The 20,941-nt window shown below is 36.8% G+C and overlaps 1 protein-coding gene across 1 annotated transcript in view; it reads left to right on the plus strand.

The window, feature by feature from the left end:
* The window catches only part of PAPPA2 (pappalysin 2), a 255,786-nt gene that overhangs the window by 131,319 nt on the left and 103,526 nt on the right, over positions 1-20,941 (plus strand). Inside the window, exons 9-11 of the mRNA XM_023640602.2 lie at positions 1,707-1,798; positions 5,553-5,743; positions 7,632-7,778. Coding sequence (XP_023496370.2) covers positions 1,707-1,798; positions 5,553-5,743; positions 7,632-7,778 — 430 coding nt within the window. The remainder of the gene's footprint in view (positions 1-1,706; positions 1,799-5,552; positions 5,744-7,631; positions 7,779-20,941) is intronic.

Here is a 20,941-nt window from a genome sequence, read left to right on the forward strand (position 1 = left end):
CAGATAACACATCAAGTATTTGAATTGAGATGAGTTGTAAGTGAACAGTGCACTTCAGATTTCAAAGATGTAGTATGCACAAAAACATGTAACATACCGCATTAATAATCTTTTATACTGATAACATATTGAAATGATACTTTGGATATATAGGGTTAGGTGAAATATATTATTACAAATAATTTCACCTGTTTCTTTTTACTTTTTTAATGTGACTACTAGAAAATTAAAAATCATATTCGTGGCTCTCATTATATTTCTGCTGGGTAGCAGTAGATGAGATGATACACAATATGCTTATATTAGTGGTTTAGATTTTCTTCAAAATGAAAATGCAAAATCGCCTACTTCCAAAATTGCGTTCTGGACCTCGTTTAGAAAAATGCTGGTGTTGGTTAAACCTCTCTTTCCATAGATAAGCACACTGATGTCTGAAGTCTTTGGAGCCTTCCTGGACATCACACATCTTGTTAGGTCTCCAGCACAGGCTCTTTTCAATGAACCACGCTGGTTTTATGTAGGAAACCAATTTGAAATTTCCTTAATTTCTTCAGTTACATTGTTTTTATATCTCTTTTTTCTCCATTTACAGCTTACCATTTAAAATATGATTATTATATAATTGCATTTATAGCTTACCTTTAATTCATTTTAAAGCATTCTCATATCTAATTATTTAGTTTTTACTCCATCCCTGTGGGAAGGTATACATTAAACAATGGTTAGAGCTATTAGCAATGTCCTGGGTCTGAAGACACTTTAGCATTCCAAAACCCTTTATCTACTGTGTTAAAATGTATGTTCATTTGGGACATGGTGAAAAGTCAAGGAGAGTAAAATGCTAATCCTCAATCCATTTTACGATAACCAAAACTTGGTTCCTTCAAAGAGCCTTCACCCCGAGTTTGTCTATGTTGCTCCTGTAACATGCTTCATAAACACCTCGCTCTAACCTCACTCCTTCACCTCAGCCCAAATTTAGTCATCAGTTGTATCAGCATTTGAGGTTTGCAACAAAAATGATGTTTTTCTTATCCCAGCATGTTTCTTTCCTGCAATATATGTTAGCTGCCACCAGGTGGTAAGGGAGTAAGGACAGGGACGCTAGCCTTAGCGATGCCTTGCACTGAGAGAGAGAAGCAAGCGGCTGTTGAGTCTTTTGGCGTATAAACAGGAGATTTCAATTCTAAAAAATCCTAACTTTAACAGCTCCGTCCAAATATAACAAAACAATGAAAACATAAAGAAATATCAGGTGAAAATGAATAGAAAACAAAACCACATATAGACAGGCAGGTTTCCTCCTCACCAGATCAGCTAACTGTTGCTAAGATTGGAAATTCAGTACGGGGCTGGCAGGCCTTTTCTAACTTAAGACCATCTACCGGAAACGCTGTCAGGACTCTTGTGGTTCTCCTAGATGTTTCTGAGTCATGAGCTACTTGACTTTTAGGAATTCCCATAACCCACTAGATACGCCAATAACAATCATTGCTTAAATTGTATTATCTTTAAATGTCTGTATATTTGACGTTTTTTTCCTGTAAAAGCATTCTCTTAGCTCCTATTTTTCTCCAGCTTGCACTTTTTGATATTTAATAAGGAATTGAAAGAATTTAAAATGATGCTAACTAAACAAGAAAAATCATTTTATGTATACATGTATGTATGTTATGTATATGAATATGAGTACATTTACCTTCCAGGAGCCTGGGGGAAGAGTGCGATGATGGAGACCTTTTGAGTGGAGATGGTTGCTCCAGGGCATGTGAGCTAGAGGAAGGCTTCAACTGTGAGGGTGAGTTTAGGAGCACTTGCCTAAGCTTGTGTTCTACTTTTTGGAGGTGTCTCTACGTCTTGTTTCTGTGAGCTCCTGATATCCTATAACATATAGCTTAGTGATAATGATAATAATAATATTTAATGGGTCTATTTTATGCCAGGCGTTGTCTGTTTCACATAGATTATCTCGTTTAATCCCTGCAATAAGCCTGAGGAGACGTAAGTGAGGCACAGAGAGCTTAGATAACTTGCTTTCTCTAGTACAGCTAGAAGTGGTGAAGTCGAGATTTGAACCAAGGAAGTATGCCGTAGAATCTACATGTTAGACCACTAGGTTTTACTGCCTCCTAGATTAATGTTACCGAGGCTTGCTCTTGGGGCTTCATGTCTAACATCAAAATGTCAGCTAAGTAGCACAATCATATAGATTCTACATAAAAATTAGGGCAAGGGAACATTCTAAGTCAAAGGGAGTACAAGATACCTCTTGGTAGCTACGTTTAATAGACAGAATCGTGAAGGATGACAGAGGGTCATAACATTTCTTAATCCTGGAGAATCACTGGTAATAAATTATAGTGAGGTGGCCTTGACTCTAGACTCTTGCCACTCAGGGAGGCCATGCGGAACACTTCTTCTCATTCTGATTAAAGCCATCATCAACAGGCTTCTTAGATATAGATTATTTTTCCATTCCCATCTGCATCCATTGCAACAATTCTGTGGAACATAACCACTCCTCAGAGTTATTTTAAACAGCAGCTCCTTTAAAAATATCTTATTGTCTCTAAATCTCAAGATAAAGCAGGATATGCTTATAATTGTGTAGAATTTATTAAGGTGTTAAGTACTGTACAGAGCATACGAATGCCCCTGGTCTCCAGAGTATAATCGTAAAATCAGGAATCTTACTAGTCTTCCATCCATGCATGCATCCATCCATCCATCCATCTAACAAACATATTCAGTACCCAGCATGGACCATGAGTCTAACAGACACGCTGACCCCTTCACGCATGCAGTCTAGCAGTGACTTAGAGTCCCGCTTCCTTCCCTTATAGAAATCTCTTCTACTAATTCTTGAGAGATGAGCCTTTAGCTTCTGCTTACATACTTCTAGCAGCAAAGAATGCACCTTGAAATAGACTGTTCTGTTTAAAAATGGCGTTGTCTGTTTTTCTTCTCTCGTCTTCTGGTTTGGAAACTGAGGCTCAGAGCATATCAGTGACTCGTCCATGGGCATACAGTGAGGCCTCTGCAGAGCCAGCACTGGAACTCAGCTTTCCTAATGCTTCATCAAGTGCTTTTTCCTTGCTATGAAACTACAGAGGATACATTTTTTTCCTGTTTTATTTGACTACCATTCAGATATTTGAAATGCCTCCCCATTATTCTCCTTTCCAATCCAAACATCCCCTCATGTGATTAGGTTTCCAGACCCTTTCCTATTTACCCTAACCTGGCTTGCTTCATGTGGTCGATGCCCAGAAAGGAATTCAATACTCCAGATGTGGTCTGGCTGTGCAGAATACACTGAAGTGATTACCTCCCCTCTTCTGTACACAAGTATTTGTTAATGCCACCTCTGTTTGCATCATTTCTTTTTGGTAGCGCATAGTGGTACATATTGAATACACACGCACACACATACATATAGATTCTCCAAACACTGTGCCTTCTTGAGTGCAGCTCCAGTCTCATTTAACTTAAAAAAGAAGATCTTACTTTGTTTCTATCACATTTGATCCCATTAAGTTTGGCTCATATCTCCTTAACCTCCAACTCCAGTAAGACTATATTAAATTATTTTAACTTTATAAAGTTAAAATGACCTATTCTACAGTTAAACATGTTTCAGTGAGTAATAAATTCATATAATAATAAGCATATAGTTCTATTCCATTATTTCTCAAAAGATTAGGTTTGAAGGAACCATTGTGAAATGTGTTTTAAAAGTGGTCTGTTATTTTTACGTGGATTTGAGAAAACAGAGGCAAAAATTTTAAGTTCATGATAAAAAAAAGAGAGAGGGAAGAAGCAAGAAGAAACAGTGACTGGGTTGTAAATAGAAAAAGAGAACATATATATACATGTTTCTTATAAACAATATATCCATTTTAAAGTATATTATAAAATGCAAACATATATTCATATGTACACATATGTATACATACATAGAACATACACACAAATAAATATACATATATGTACATGTATACACATGTTTGTGTGTTTATTTGAGGGAGAGAAAGGAATCATCATGGGAGACTCATTCCAAATACACATATTGGCTTTGGGGGGTGATTTGGGAAGGCCATGGGTTTGATGGAATGCAGGGGTTTCAAACCCAAAATAAGCTTAGAACCAAATGCTTGGAACAGTAGCTTATTCCTGGCAAGTAGAGATAGATTTGCCATAGAAGGGTCTTAGACTTGAAGAAATTATTAAGGAAAATAATCAGTAGCTACATGTTGATAAGCAGCTGAAAAATTCCTGGAACAGCCCTGTGCTATTGCTGTGAAGAATTAACAAAAAAAGAATGGTGTAGTAATAGTAAATTTTAGTAATGATGTGACTGTGTGTGTACCTGTGTGTTGATTTATTTTAAATCTTGATCTTATTTTCATGTCCTGTTATTTTAAGCAGAAATAGGAAATTAGAATCATGCTACTAATATTAATTGTCCCATATTTTGGTAGACAAGGCAATAGCGCTTAATAAATGGCTTTACAGCTGCATCTCAGCTTTCTATATCTGATGAAAGCTCGTTTACCTATCAACAGTTAGTGTACTCACTTAGTAGGAGTGATCCTATGGGCAAGTGTGGAACTTTTCCAGAGAACAGAAGCTTGCTTTACAACCTCACCAGTTTTTCTTGCATATTTGTTTCTGCTTCTGAAGACAGTCTCAGCTCGAGGCAATGTGAAGTGATAGAGAGCCCACGGAACCTTCCTTCTGTATGCCCGGCTCAGGTCCGGGCTTACTGCTTATGTGTCAAGGGACTCTTGGCCGGTCGCTTAAAATCACTGAGACTCAAGTGGCCTATTTATGAAACAAATAAAAAACACATACCTGACATAGTTGTATAAGACTAAAAGAAGTAATGTGTATGTAACTCTTATTAATCTGGAGCCCATATTGTCCATTTCAGAGCAGTTGCACAGTTAGTTGAAGAAACACAATTCAGCATCAAAAAGTAATTGAAAATTAAATCCCTCAAATATCGTAATATTTCGAAAACTCTATGCCACAACTAGAAGGACCCACAACTAAAATATACAGCTATGTACTGGGGTGCTTTGGGGAGAAAAAGGAAAACAAAAAACAAAAAAACCCAAAAAAAACTCTGAAGGGGACCCAAGGATTTAACACATAGTACCATTTCCTTAAATTCTCTTCTACTTCTATATATATCCTCAGCTTCCCCCAGGTATCTTGCCCAATGATTCCTTAAAGTTTCTTTCTATATCCAGCCCACAGCTGCTTATTTCTCCCTGTTCCTTCTCGCCCGATACCGCCCCTTTCTATACCTTTTATTAGATAGATGGATTCTACCACTCTCCCCATGAAAAAGAACCCTTCTTCTTTAGTTATGTGTGCCTGTGTGTGTGTGTGTGTGTGTGTGTGTCTGTTGTCTGCGTGTTTGGGGTGAGCATTAGCTTAGCTGGCAACTACAGGATTCTCTTTAGTGGGTTGGAGAAAAAATGTAATTATTGTTACATGACATATATAAAAACACTTTTCAAGCATCATACAATATTTCTTGGCAGGAGAGCCAAGCCTGTGCTACATCTTTGAGGGAGATGGAATATGTGAGCCTTTTGAGAAGGAAACCAGCATCATAGACTGTGGCCTCTATACTCCCAAAGGATACCTGGATCAGTGGGCTGCCCAAGCTTACTCCTCTCGTGAGGACAAGAAGTGTCCTGTTTCCTTGGTAACCGGAGAGCCTCATTCCATGGTAAATTAATAGAGTCAAGGCTGAGCAAAATTGTGAAGTGTCTCCCCCAGATGCTTAATGGGAGCTTACATTTTTCTCTTGACTTTGATATCAAATTTAGTCCTTACTGAACTCAGAATAAGATAATATTAAATGAAAAGCTTCTAGACTAGCAATTAGCTCTCATCCCTCACCCTCATCCTGCTTACCCTCACTAGTTTTCATCTAGGAACCTTTGGCGATGCAATAGCTGACTCCAAGGTATACAGAAGCATTTCAGAATTAACCTTATCAATACACATATCAGAAATTACACTTGGGCTTTGTATCGGGGAGAATTTATTTTAAAAGAAGAAAAAGAAACAGTGAAGAGTCAAAATGACTGGATTACACTACTGGATCCACCAGTATTACCATTATTGTTACTAAGTGAGGTTTGACAAGTCACTTAACCTCTCTGGGCCTCAATTTTCTCATATGCAAAATGGTTATAGTAATACCTTTTGCGTTTAATTCAATGGTTTATTACAAGGATCAAATGAAATTTAAAATATATGTTAAAGATCAAAGTAGACTATGATTTCAAGAATTCTTATTGAAGAAATTCTACAATTAGTATTAAAAACAAATCCTTAGGTATACAATTTTCCGTGAATATCCACCTAAATAAATAGGAGATCCTCTGAGGACTCTGAGGACTAACTTCTAAGAATTATAGTTGAATCCTGAAAAGAAGATTAAGGGCTTTGGCTTTTGGGTACTATTCCAGATGCTTCCGTTGCCAAATAACCTCTTCCATTCATCACAACAATAGGCAATACTGTCCTTTCAACAGAAGTGAGATTTAGCTAAGTATTACCAGCCAGGATGAAATCATTGGATTTTAGACTTGAGGAGACGTCTCCAGGAGACTGAGGAACCAGCCAAGGTTGGTGCTTCAGTTCACGGAACTCATCGAGGACCCGGGTGACTTCTAGATTCCAGCACTTTCCATCCTCAGCTTGCAGCTTTCTTCCTCCTGCTCATAAGATGACTGCTACCCCTTTAGGCATGAAGTCAAGCAGGAAGAAGGGGCAAGGTCAAAGGAGAATAGGTACATGCTAGTTGAGTCTTTCCCTTTTTATTGGGAAAATGACAGCTTGCTGGAAGTTCAAGACTATAGACTTCCACCAACATCTCACTGGTCAGACCCAGATCACTTTGTCACCCTTAGTGGTAAAGGACCCTGAGGAAATGAGCATTTATGATTGGATACACTGTCACCTTGAACAAAATTGGAGTTTGTGCATAAGAAAGTAAGGGGAAATGGATATTGGTAGGCAACTAGCCATGTCTGCCACGTGTCCTCAGCTAATTCTGGCCTCTTTCTCAATGATTTTGGTGCCCAATGACAGGAAGCCAGGAAAGTTGGGAGATGTTGACTTAGTGACAGCTGTCTGAAGTGGCTTTTAGTCTAGCTTGTCTATCTTCCGTAAGTGAAGTGGGAGAGATTTCCTGGAGTTTCTCTTCCCTGGCTCCTTTACTGAGCTGAATGTTCAGTGGTTCCCTGACTCAGTAGCCTCAGTTGATCTTGCCCAGTAAGGATCTAAGCATCATTCTGGACAGTCTTCTGTGGCTAATCCTAGGAGCAGTTGCCTGAAATGTGCCCGGACTATTCTTTGGGCAAGATCCCTGGGTTGATGATGGGCTGAGAATTGTCATGTGTATTTTTATACCCTGGCAAGTTATATCTTGAGGCTAACAGAGACTGTTGAGACATTCTCCTACATTGAGAAAACTGTTCTGCCGATAACAGGATCGTTAGGCACTCAGAAAGAGAGGAAAACTTTGGTTTTGAGCTGGAGAGTTTCATTGTCTTTACTTATATCTCATCCTCCACCTTTAATTTTTGGTTGAAATTGTATTTTAGATTTGCGCATCTTACCATCCAGATTTACTAGAGCACCGTCCCCTTACTGGCTGGTTTCCCTGTGCCACCCGTGGAAATAGACCTCAGGATGAGAGGAGTGAGCAGCCAGAAGGTAGCCTGGAGAGAGAGAATGAGGTTTGGCTCAAAGTAAGTGGCCCAAATTTTTTTTGTGAAGTCTGCAGATAGATGATGCTTGTGTCTGTATACATGTGTGTGTATACGTGTGTGTATATGTATGTGTACATGTATGTGTAAATGCGTAAATGCATTGGAATGGCTCATCAGGAAATTTCCTTTTGTTATCTCAAAGTTTTATACTTTGAATTTGTTTTCACCTCTTTTTGAAATTTGGACTTCTTTCTTTACAAGTAATCAGTTTATCAAAGTGTAACATACGCACAAGAAAGGGCCAAAATCAGAAACGCACAGATCAGTGAGTTTTTACACAGTGAACATCCTCTCTAGCCACCACACAGATCAGGAAACAGAGTGTTAACATCATCCCAAAGGCTCTCGCACTCCTCAGTTAATATACCACAGAGGTGTTATTCTATTTCTATCACCATAGATTAGTTTGCCTATTTTTGAACTTTACATGAAAAACTTGACAGTATGTACTTTTTGTGTCTGATTCTTTCTTACTCAACACTCTATTTGTGAGATTCAACCATGCTGCTTCTCTTAGCGGTGTTGTTCATTTTCGTTGCTAGGTAGCATTCCAGTGCATGAATACAGCACAATTTATTTATCCGTATTGACGAACGTTTGGTTTGTTTGAAGTTTTTCTCCATTAGGATATTATGAATATTTCTGCTATACACATTTACTCACATTTCTTGGCAAACGTATATAAACAGTTGGGTATATTTGGAATTTCTAGATCATGTGTAGACAGGTGACCAGCTTTAGCAGATAATCCCAAATACTTTTCCACAGTGGTTGTACTAATTTGTTCTCTCACCAGAGGCTTAAGAGTATTCCAGTTGCTTCACATCTGCAGCAGCACTTGGTATTTTAAGTCTTAATTTTAGCCATTCTGTTGGACATGTAAAGGTATGCCCTGTGGTTTCGATTTGCATTTACATGTTGACTAATGAGATTGGGAGATGGCTTATTTTTTCTTGCATTTAGTGGTATCTTTAGACAAATGAAGTTCTAAATTTTTTGAAAGTCTGATTTATCCTTCTTTTCCTTTATGGTTAGTGCTTTTTAGTGTACTATATTAAGAAACTTTGCCTACCACAAATATATACTTCCCTATGTTGTCTTCTAGAAATTTTATTGTTTTGCTTTTCATGTGTAGGTCTATAATCCACTGTAATTTTTGTGTATTGTGTGAGGTATAGATTAAGAGTTTTTTCCCCTATGGATTTGCAGTAGGTCTAGAGCCACTGTTACTCAAACTAAAATTTCCTTTTCCTCACTGTGCTGCACTGTGTCACCTTTGTCATAAATCAACTGGCAATATATATGTGGACGTCTGTTTATTGATTCTCCATTTTGTTCTGCTGGTTTGTATATTCTTGCACCAAGATTACACTCTTACTTACTGTACATTTTTGTTGAGTCTTAAAATCCTATTATGTAAGTCCTAAAATTTTGTTCCTTTTTTTCCAGATTGTATTGGCTATTCTTGGTCATTTGAATTTCCGTATAAATTTTGGAATTGGCTTCATTTTCCACTAATGGAAAAAAATATCTGATGTTATATTGACTGGGATTTCATTGAATCTCTATGACAATTTTGGGGGGAGTTTTCTCTTTAATATATTTCTCTTCTAACGTATTCTTTCAGTTACTTAAGTTGTCTTCAGTTTCTCTTAACATTTTATGGTTTTCTGAGAAAAGGGAGTTGAATTTTATCAAATGCTTTTTTGCATCTACTGAGATGACCATATTATTTTCTCTTTTGTTCTGGCAATTTCTAGACTTACATTAATAAACTTTTAAATATGAACCAAACTTATATGCCTGGGAAACAATAACACCTTGGAGGTGATGTATAATCCTTTGTCAGTGGGTTTTGGATTTTATTTGTGAATATTTTAAGTGTTTTTTCTTTTTTAAATCTATGTTCATTAGAGCCAGTTCCTAATTTTCTTTTATTTTACTGTCCTGTCAGGTTTTACGACGAAGGCTAGGATTGACTTCTAAAGTAGGTTTCTTTTTCCTCCAGTTCTCTTGATTACTTTGTGTAAGACTGGTATTAATTTTGGAGGTGTTCATCAGTGAAGCTCTTTGAGGCTGTAGTTTTCTTTAGGAAAAAATTTAAATTATGTGTTAAAACTTTGAGACAAATATAGAAGAATTGGGTTTTCTGTTTCTTCTTAGGTCAATTTTGGTAAGTTGAGTTTTTCAAGTAATTTGTCCTTTTTTCCTAAAACTTTAATTTATTGACATTAAGTGTTTCATATTGTTCTCTTATTTTCTTTTGTAATGTTCCCACAATCTCTAGGACTTTTTTCATTCATGCTATTGTTATAATATATATATTGTTATATCTCTTATTTTTTTTGTTGAGTCTTGCTAAAGCTTTATCAATTTTATTCTTTTAATTAATCTTTAATCTATCTTTAATTAATCTTTTTATGACTCAACCAAAGAAATAAATACATATATATACACACACATACATATATATGTGTGTATATATGCATATATACCTGTATATGTAAAAGGAATATATATGTATAAACATAAAAGGAAACAAATAATGAAAATCAGAGCCTATGTGTGTGCCCTTGTTTTTATTATTTCTTTCCTTATATGTTGGCATTTAATTTGCTCTTCTTTTTCTAGTAACTTGAGATGATGCTTACACGATTCTTAGGTTCTGTTCTCTTTTATATATGCATTAAGGCCATAAGATTCCTTTTTAGCTACATCCTACAAGTTTCACATGTCTTATTTCTGTTATCATATAGTTCAAACTTATTTTCTAATTTTCGTTTGGTTTCCTTTCTGGCTCCTGAGTTATATATAAGCATGCTGTTAGCTTCCAAGCTTTTGTGGATTTTCTGGTTAACTTTTTGTTTTTGATTTATAGCTAGAGTCTTCTGTGGTCAAAGAACATATTCTTTGCGGTTTTAATTCTTTGTAATTTGTTGAACCTTGAATTATGGACCAGCATATGGTCAATATTGGTAAATAGTACATGTACTTTGAAAGGAATATGTAGTCTGAAATTGTTGGATACAGGATTCTGTATATTTAAGATAGATCAAGTTCATCCATCATGTTGTTGAAATTTCTTATATTTTATATATTTTATATATATACATATTTTTTTCTGAGATTTTGTACTGATTCCATCAATTACTGGGAGCTATGTGTTAGACTCTCCTACCATAATCTTGGATTCGTCTGTTTCTCCTTTATTTTTGTCAGTTTTTGATTTATACATTTTTGAGGCCATATTGTGAAATATGCAAGTGATTCTCACTTTATATGGTAGCATGGGACCACAAAATGACCACGTAGGCTGAAACTATGCAAGGCAAACTTAATAATCAATGGTAAAAATTACAATTGTTACATGACCTCTAAAAATTTTTATCACAATATTGAATACTCTCTTATTTTCAATAATAAATGTGAAGGGAAATGAAAAAAAGTAAAACTGATATTTATTTAGTTTGCTATAATTTAAAACATTAGAAACATAGAGAATTAAAGTATTTCATTTCTTTGTTAAAAAAAGAAAGGCAAACTTACCCAAAGTAGTTTGGACAATGCTTGCCTTTTTTTTTTATCATGTGACTGATGCTATAAAGCAAGCAGTTTTTCTATGCATTTGTGAATTGTCATATTCCTTTCTTAGTTTGATCAGCTTCCAACATTTTATCCTTTGTACTTTCAATGTTATGAAATTTCTCTGAGGAATTTTTTTAATGTGAATTTTTTCTTGGCATCACTTCCTCTGAGACATCTTCATCCTTTTTTTGTCACAACCAGTTTCCTCATTTATGTTGATAAGGCTGCTTTCACTAATTTTCTCTGGCCTACATATCGAGTCTCTCAAGTGCTAACAGCATCAACATTCCCACAGTCAGCTATTTTTTCTTCTACAATTTTATTTACCTTTAATTCCAATTTTATCATTTTTGTTTCTTTGCTGCACTCTCGTCCTTGTTAGCTGATTCCCTCTTTTGATTATCTATGTTTGTAAAATGTCCTGTAGGTTTGTCACTGAGAGACAAAGAGGCAGCACAACTGCTCACTTTTCTGTCTCTGCATCAACTGAGTAACAGAGACACAGTGACCGACCAATGACAGACTTTGAAAGAAGTGATGTAATTGGTCACTGATCATGATTCTCATTTGTTATCTACTTGGTGATTTGTGGATGGAAGGACTATGAGTGAAGTTTGTACTTTCTGCTGTTACGGTTAATATATGGTGCTAACTGAAATTTGAATAATATTGTTTGGACTCTCAGGTTATATCACTAAATTGTGATAACTGCTATTTGTGTTTATGGGAACCAGTAAAGTGAGGACTGTCAGTTTGTAACTTTAGAATTTCTGTATCTTCTTGGTGGATTAGTTTTAAATCTGCCAATATACTTATTTCTTATTCACTTGTTCCATTTGTTCTATTTTTTGCCCTGTTTTAGATTAAACAAATAGCTTTATTATTTTATTTCCCATTCTATGATTTTGTTAGTTGTATGTTTAGTTTATTCTGTAAGTGGTTACCCTAGAGATTGCAGCATGCATCCTTAACTGGTTAGAGCCTACTATGAATTAGTACCCTCACAATTTCATGATCAATCAGTACCTGAGAATACTTTACCTCCATTTATTACTTCCTGGCTTTTAAAAGTTAATATGATTTTAAATTACCTAATATTTACCCTCTCCAGTGATCTTCAGTCCTTTCTACATTTCTATGCTTCCCTCATTTTTATTTAGCTTTAAAAAGTCTGTTTATTGAGGGTGACATTGGCATCATGGCAGAGTGAGTTGTTCCCTTTCTCTCTCTCCTCTAAGTTATAACTAAATGGGCATTCATTAACCAGAAGAGAATTCCCTGCACAGCACAACAGAACATCTGAGAGATCCATGCAGCTGTACACCTGAATGTGGGTGGACTGGATCCCCAGGAGGCAGTGGAACTATGTGAGCAAGCACAGCCCTCTCCCCGCCCAGCAACAGTGAGCCAGGGTGCAGATCCTCATACAGCAGCCAGCGTGAATGTAAGAGGAGGTGGGGGCAGCCCTGCCTGTGCAAACACTTCTGGAGTTGTAGCTCAGCCTGCAGGAGCATCCCCCAAGCCATGGCAGCCCCACAGGAGAGAATACTCTACCCCCAATGGTGATGCCTCAGCTCATGTGAAGATGTCTGCCCCTGAGAGCAGTGCAGGTGATGAGGTGCCTCACCCACTCAGAAGGTGCCCTGCCTGCAAAGCACAGCAGCCCACAGGACCCACTGAGTGGTGGCTCAGCCCCCATGTAGGTGCCCCTCCTGCCTAGTGTAGCAGCTCAGCTGATCCGCTGCCAAGTTCAGTGGCCCTGCCTGTGCAAGGGTGACTCATATGCTGAATACAGATGCCCTGCCTATGGTGCACAACCCATCTGCCCACCATAGAAGCCCTGCCCAGCTGAGTGCAACCTGCAGAGTGGCTTTGGCCATCCCACGCAAATGCAGAGCAGCCCTACCTCCACAACTTTCAGCATATGGGGTGGGATCAGAAAACACAGCTCATGCTCCCTCTTAGCAGTGGCAGGTGGAATCTGTGACTGGATACTACCACAAATGCACTGGCAAAGGATTAATTCATCAAACACCATGGAGAACTACAGTAACACTTTAAAGCAGAAGGAAAATGATAAGTCTCCTGAAACCAGTCATGAAGTCACAGTAATTTACAATCTAAATGACAGAGGATTCAAAATTGTTATCATAAGAAACTCAAAGAGTTACAGGAAAACTGAGAAAGACAATTCAGTGAGCTCAGGAATAAAATTATTGAGTAGGAGAAATACTTCACCAAAGAGATTGAAACTAAAAAAAACCCAAACAGAAATTCTGGATATGAAGAACACAATTAATGAGATAAAAAATAATCTAGAAATCATAAAAAATAGAGCTGATATTATGGAGGACAGAATTAGTGAATTAAGAGGACAGAAATATAGAAATCCTTCAGGTAAAGAAGGAGCAAGAACTAAGATTTTTTTTTTTTTTTTTGGAGGAAGATTAGCCCTCAGCTAACTACTGCCAGTCCTCCTCTTTTTGCTGAGGAAGCCTGGCTCTGAGCTAACATCCGTGCCCATCTTCCTCTAGTTTATACGTGGGACGCCTACCACAGCATGGCTGCCAAGCAGTGCCATGTCCGCACCTGGGATCCGAACCAGCGAACCCCGGGCCGCCGAGAAGCGGAACGTGCGAACTTAACCGCTGCGCCACCGGGCCGGCCCCCAAGAACTAAGATTTTTAAAAATTAAAGAAATTCTTTGAGAAATATCTGACTCAATTAAGAAAAGCAATATAAGGATTATAAATATTCAAGAGGGAGAAAAGAGGGAGCAAGGAGCCAAGAGCTTGTTCAAAGAAATAATAACTGAGAAGTTCCCAAACCTGGAAAAGGAACTGGACTTACAAGTACATGAAGCCATTAGAACTCCTAATTATATCAATGCAAAAAGACCTTCTCCAAGGCATATAATATTAAAACTGGCAAAAGTCAATGACAAAGAAAAAATATTAAGGGCAGCAAGCAGAAGAAAATAACCTACAAAGGAACCCCCATCAGACTTTCAGCAGATTTCTCAGAAGAAACTTTACAGGCTAAGAAAGAATGGAATGATATATTCAGAATACTGAAAGAAAAAACTTTTCACCCAAGAATACTCTATCCAGCAAAACTATCCTTCAGATACGATGGAGAAATAAAAGCTTCCCCAGATAAACAAAAGCTGAGGGAGTTCATCGCCAATAGATCTGCCTTACAAGAAATGATGAAGGAAGCCCTCCTACCTGTAACAAAAAGGCAAAGGTTTACCAAGCCTTGAGCAAGGAGATAGACAAAATCAGAAAACTGCAACTATCTATCAGAACAGGTTAGCAAACACTTAATTATAACATAAAAGATAAAGGGAAGGAAAGCATCAAAAATAATTATAAACACTTCAATTTAGTTACAAACTCATATTACTAAAAATAATAACTTGTGGTGACAACTCAGCAGGGGAAGAGGAAAGAGCTAGAACCTGCTTAGGCTAATGTACATAACAGGCTATCAGAAAATGGACTGTCTCATCTATGAGATCTTTTATACAAACCTTGTGATAACCATGAAACCAAAAATCAAAGCAGAGCCACAAATCCTAAAGAGAAAACTGAGAAAACTGTCACAGAAAACCACCAAACTGAAATGGCTGTCAAAAATACAAGGGAAAAGAAACAGTGGTAATATAGAACACTGAAAAACAAGAGGTAAAGTGACAGCATTAAGCCCTCATATATCAATAATCACTCTACATGTAAATGTGTTGAATTCTCCAATCAAAAGGCACAGAGTGGCTGGATGGATTGAAAAACAAGACCCAATAATATACTGCCTCCAGGAAGCACATCTTAGCTCTAAAGACAAACATAGGCTCAGAGTGAAAGGTTGGAAGCTGATACTCCAAGCAAATGGCAAGCCAAAGAAAACAGATGTTGCCATACTTATATCAAACAAAGTGCACTTCAAGATAAAAAAGACAATGAGAGACAAAGAGAGGCAGTATATAACAATAAAAGGGACTTTCCACCAAGAGGACATAACACTTATGAATATATATGCACCTAACACAGGAGCACCAAAGTATATAAAGCAACTACTAACAGACCTAAAGGGAGAAATTGACAGCAACACTATAAGAGTAGGGGACTCCAACACCCGACTTACATCAATGGATAGATCGTCGAGACAGAAAGTCAAGAAGGAAACAGTGGCCTTAAATGAAACACTAGACCAGATGGACTTTATATATATATAGAACATTCCCTCCAAAAACAGCAGAATACACATTCTTCTCAAGTGCACATGGAACATCCTCAAAGATAGACCATCTGTTGAGAAACAAGGCAAGCCTCAATAAATTTAAGAAGATTAAAATTATATCAAGTGTCTTTTCTGACCACAGTGCCATGAAACTAGAAATCAACTATAAGAAAAAAGCTGGGAAAGGCACAAATATGGGGAGATTAAACAACATGCTACTGAACAACCATTGGATAAATGAAGAAATCAAAGGAGAAATCAAAAAATACTTGGAGGCAAATGAAAATGAAAGCACAACATACCAGCTCTTATGGGATGCAGCAAAAGCGAGACTAAGAGGGGAATTTATAGCAATACAGGCCTACCTCAACAAACAAGAAAAATCTCAAATAAGTAATCTAAACTACACCTAACAGAACTAGAAAAAGAACAAACAAAGCCCACAGTCAGCAGAAGGAGGGAAATAATAAAGATTGGAGCAGAAATAAATGAAATAGAAATTTAAAAAACAATAGAAAGGATCAATGAAACTATTAGCTGGTTCTTTGAGAAGATAAACAAAATTGACAAACCCTTAGCCAGTCTCACTAAGAAAAGAAGACAGAAGGTGCAAATAAATAAAATTAAAAATGAAAGAGGAGAAATTAGAATGGATACCACACAAATACAAAGGATTAGAAGAGAATGCTATGAAAAATTATATGCTGACAAATTGGATAACCTAGAAAAAATAGATAAATTCTTAAACTCATACAACCTCCCAAAACTGAATCAAGAAGACATAGAGAATCTGAATAGACTAATTCCAAGTAAAGTGATAGAAACAGCAATCAAAAACCGCCCAAAAAAACAAAAATCCAGGACCAGATGGCTTCTCTGGAAAATTCTATCAAACATTCAAAGATTTAATACCTACCCTTTTCAAATGATTCTGAACAATTAAAGATGACAGAACTCTTTCCGACTCATCCTATGAGGCCAACATTACCCTGATACCAAAACCAGACAAGGACAACACAAAGAAGGAAAATTATAAGCCAATATAACTGATGAATATAGATGCGAAAATCCTTAACAAAATGTTGGCAAACCAAATACAGCAATACATTAAAAGGATCATACACCATGACCAAGTGGGATTTATACTAGGAATGCAGCATGGTTCAACATCTGCAAATCAATCAGTGTGATATGCCAGATTAACAAAATGAGGAATAAAACTCATATGATCATCTCAATAGGTGTAGACAAAGCATTTGACAAGATCCAATGTCCATTTATGATAAAAACTTAAATAAAATGGGCATAGAAGGAAAGCACCTCAACATAATAAAAAGCCATATATAACAAATCCACAGCCAATATCATATTTAACAGGGAAAAACTGAAAGTCACCCCTCTAAGAACAGGAGCAAGACAAGGGTGCCCACTCTTGCCACTCCTATTCAGCATAGTACTGCAGGTTTTGGCCAGAGCAATTAGGCAAGAAAAACAAATAAAAAGTATCCAAATTGGAAAGGAAGAAGTAAAACTCTTGCTGTTTGCAGATGACATGACTCTATATATAGAAAACCCTAAAGAATGCACCAGAAAACTGTTAGAAATAATCAACAACTACTGCAGAGTTGCAGGGTACAAAATCAAGGTACATAAATCAGTTGCATTTCTATACACTAATAAGCTAGGAGAAAGAGAAGTCAAGATGCAACCTCATTTGCAATTGCAACAAAAAGAATAAAATATCTAGGAATAAATTTAACCAAGGAGGTGAAAATTACACTATATACTGAAAATTATAAGACATTATTGAAAGAAATTGAAGAAGATGTAAAGAAATAGAAAGATATTCCATGCTCAAGGATGGGAAGAATAAACATAGTTAAAATGTCCATATTACTTAGAGTAGTCTACAGAATCAACACAATCCCAATCAGAATCCTAATGACATTCTTCACAGAAATAGAACAAAGAATCCTAAAATGTATATGGAGCAACAAAAGACCCCAAATAGCTAAAGCAATCCTGAGAAAAAAGAGCAAAGCTAGAGGCACAATCCCTGACTTCAAAATATACTACAAAGCTATAGTAATCGAAACAGCATGGTACTGGCACAAAAACAGACACATAGATCAATGGAACAGAACTGAAAGCTCAGAAAGAAAACCATACATCTATGGACAGCTAATCTTTGACAAAGGAGCTAAGAACATACAATGGCTAAAGAAAAGTCTCGTCATTAAATGGTGTTGGGAAAACTGGACAGCCACATGCAAAAGAATGAAAGTACACCATTATCTTACACCATACACAAAGATTAATGCAAAATCGATTAAAGACTTGAATGTAAGACCTGAAGCCATAAAACTCCTAGAAGAAAATATAGGCAGCACACACTCTGACATCGATTTTAGCAACATCTTTTCGAATACCATGTCCGCTCAGGGAAGGGAAATGAAAGAAAACATGGGACTATGTCAGGCTAAAAAGTTTCTGCAAGGCAAAAGAAACCATGAACGAAATGAAAAGTCAGTCCACCAACTGGGAGAAAATATTTGCAAATCATATATCTGACAAGGGGTTAATCTCCAAGATTATAAAGAACTCATTCAACTCAACAACAAAAAGACAAACAACCTGATCAAAAAAATGGGCAGAGGATATGAATAGACATTCCTATTAATCTATTAAGAAAATTTAGTTTTCCCTAATCTACCTAATACCAAATGAATTAAGAAGTGATTTTTAAAAATGAGCTCGTTAGCTTTTTCCAACGTTTTCTGAGGCCTGCACAATTTCTGACTCTTTATTATTCCTTTTAGTTCACTTTAATCTTGATACATAAATATGATTTGTATTCAGTGGATTAGAGACAAATATATTGCACAAGTGAGAAACAACTGTGCTGGAAAACATTAGCCTTGAAAATATCTTTCCAAAAATCCTTCATTTACTAACATGCTACTTGCCCAACAAAATATCTGTCATTTTAGTCCACATTTACTGAGGTAACTTGTCTCTCGTAGTTTTTCTTATTTTTTTTCTAATCTTGGGCCAATAGACCAAAATGTAAGAACTTTCTCTTCCATAGCATAAAATGTAGATTCCTTTTATTATTTATGGTAAAAACCATATTTTAAAGCCATTTGTACTTTACAAAGTGCATTCTCAGGCACTTTTTAATTTGATCCCCACAATAGCCCTGTGAGTTTGGCAAAACATGTGTTTTCCTATTGTACAGATGGGGAAAGTAAAAATCAAAGACTCAAAGTGGTTTTTCTACATCACTCAAGAATAAAATGGTAAACTTGAGGATCAAACTCATGCGTCTTGACTCTGATCCCATGTTTATTCCTCTACACTGTGTTGCCTCACTCAACCAGCATTCATTATGCACCTATGATATGCCAAACCCAGAATTAAGCACTGAGATAAACAGGGGAGTAGACATGAGCAAGAAAACAAATTAAAACATGTGGAATTGGAAGGAAAGCCTTCCCGTCTTCTAAATTCTTCAAAGACCATGTGTCTGTGAATTGAATTCATAGGATTTATTAAGTGCATATTGTAAACTCTAGGTGCCATTGGGGGATAAAGAAAGAAACAGAAGGCATGATCTCTTCCAGAAAGCGCTTTGAATCTCGGCAGTATAGACAACAAAAGAAGCAATTTGAGAAGCAGAGATTCAATGAGTACTTGTTTTGTTTCACAGGGAGCTCATCAATATATGCAAAATCATATGTTTGTGTTTATTTTCATCACTGTTCTAAAATGTCTCCAATTTGGAATGCTCTCACTCAGGCTGGACTGGTTAGCTATCCTAACAGAAACCACGACATACTCATAGTATTTTAAATACCAGGGTCCTCCACATCAGTTATAAATCATGGACCACTGCCTGGAAACCCTTGCTACATACAGCCTAAAGCCTGTTAACCATAATTTCCTCCCTTTCTTTTTTGGGTTCAACTAGCCAAACACTGCATATGAATCCTCAAAGGAAAATGCAATGCGTATTTAATTGATTGGATTTCAAAGATGAGAATCCCTAACACCAGGCACTGGGAAGAGAGGGGAGAGAAACACATTTATTGAGATTTTCTCTGTTCCAGATATCTTATTATTAATTGTCATACAAACTCTCCATCAGGGATATAATTTTTCTCATTCTGAAAATGATTATCTGAAAACTCAGAGATGCTAAGCATTTTAGATAACATAGCAAGTAGAGATACAGATAGGATTCAAATTCAAATCCAGCTTATTCCAAAGCCCATGGTCCTTCCTCTATACCAGGGGTTAGGAAGCATTTTCTGTAAAGAGTCAGATAATAAATGTGTTAGGATTGTGGGCCATATAGTCTCTGTCACAACTACTCAACGCTGCTGTTGTAGAATGAAAGCAGCCGTAGACAATTTGTAAAGGAATAAGCTTCGCTATGTTCTAATAAAGTTATATTGATGAACGCTGAGATATGAAACCATTGTTAGCTCACAGACTTTACAAAAGCAGGCAGGAGGTCAGATTTGCCCCATGGGTCGTAGTGTGCTGACCTCTGCTCTGTATCGTGTTTCCAGTTAACACTAAAGGCATTTATAGACATTTGCCTTATTTCCACACCATGGCAACATCCACTTTTAATTCTATTCATTAAACATTGCCTAAACTGAATAAAATGTTGGTTCTATAGAGGGATTCAAAAATGAATGAATCGCCATCATCACCCTTAATGTACATACACTGCAGTAGGCATGTTTTCACAAATATTTTAGAAGACAGAATGTCATAGGTCATGTGCTACAGATCAGTAAAGTGCAAAATAGACTCAAAAGGACCTGGTTACTGATTGGACTTAGGAAGATAGAGATAAGTCTTATCTCAGACTGAATTGCCCCATTTGTCCTATCTTCCACACCCCTTTATACACATATTCACACACACACACACACACACACACACACACATTCTAGGCTTTACTCATTTTAGTCTTAACAGATTGCTTTCAGTGCTGGAATACGCCAAGGTTTTCACATCTCCGTAACCTTTCATGTTTTTCCTTCTCTGTAAATGCTTTCCTCACTTTGTAAATGTTTTCTCCACTCTGTAGGTGTTTCTCCCTAAGAAACACACGCTCATCTTCTAAGATTTAGCTCAAGGATTATTTCCTTTATAAGCCCCAGTCTTTCCTAAACTTCTCTCCCAAGCCCCACTTACTATAATTGATCACTTCCTCTTATGTGCCTCCTCAATAGATACTTCTGTACGTTCTGTACAGAACGTGTCTGTACGTTCACTGTTCTTGCTTACCTGTTCGTCTCTCC

The sequence above is a fragment of the Equus caballus genome, chromosome 5 (genome assembly GCF_041296265.1).
Source record: "Equus caballus isolate H_3958 breed thoroughbred chromosome 5, TB-T2T, whole genome shotgun sequence".
NCBI lineage: Eukaryota > Metazoa > Chordata > Mammalia > Perissodactyla > Equidae > Equus > Equus caballus.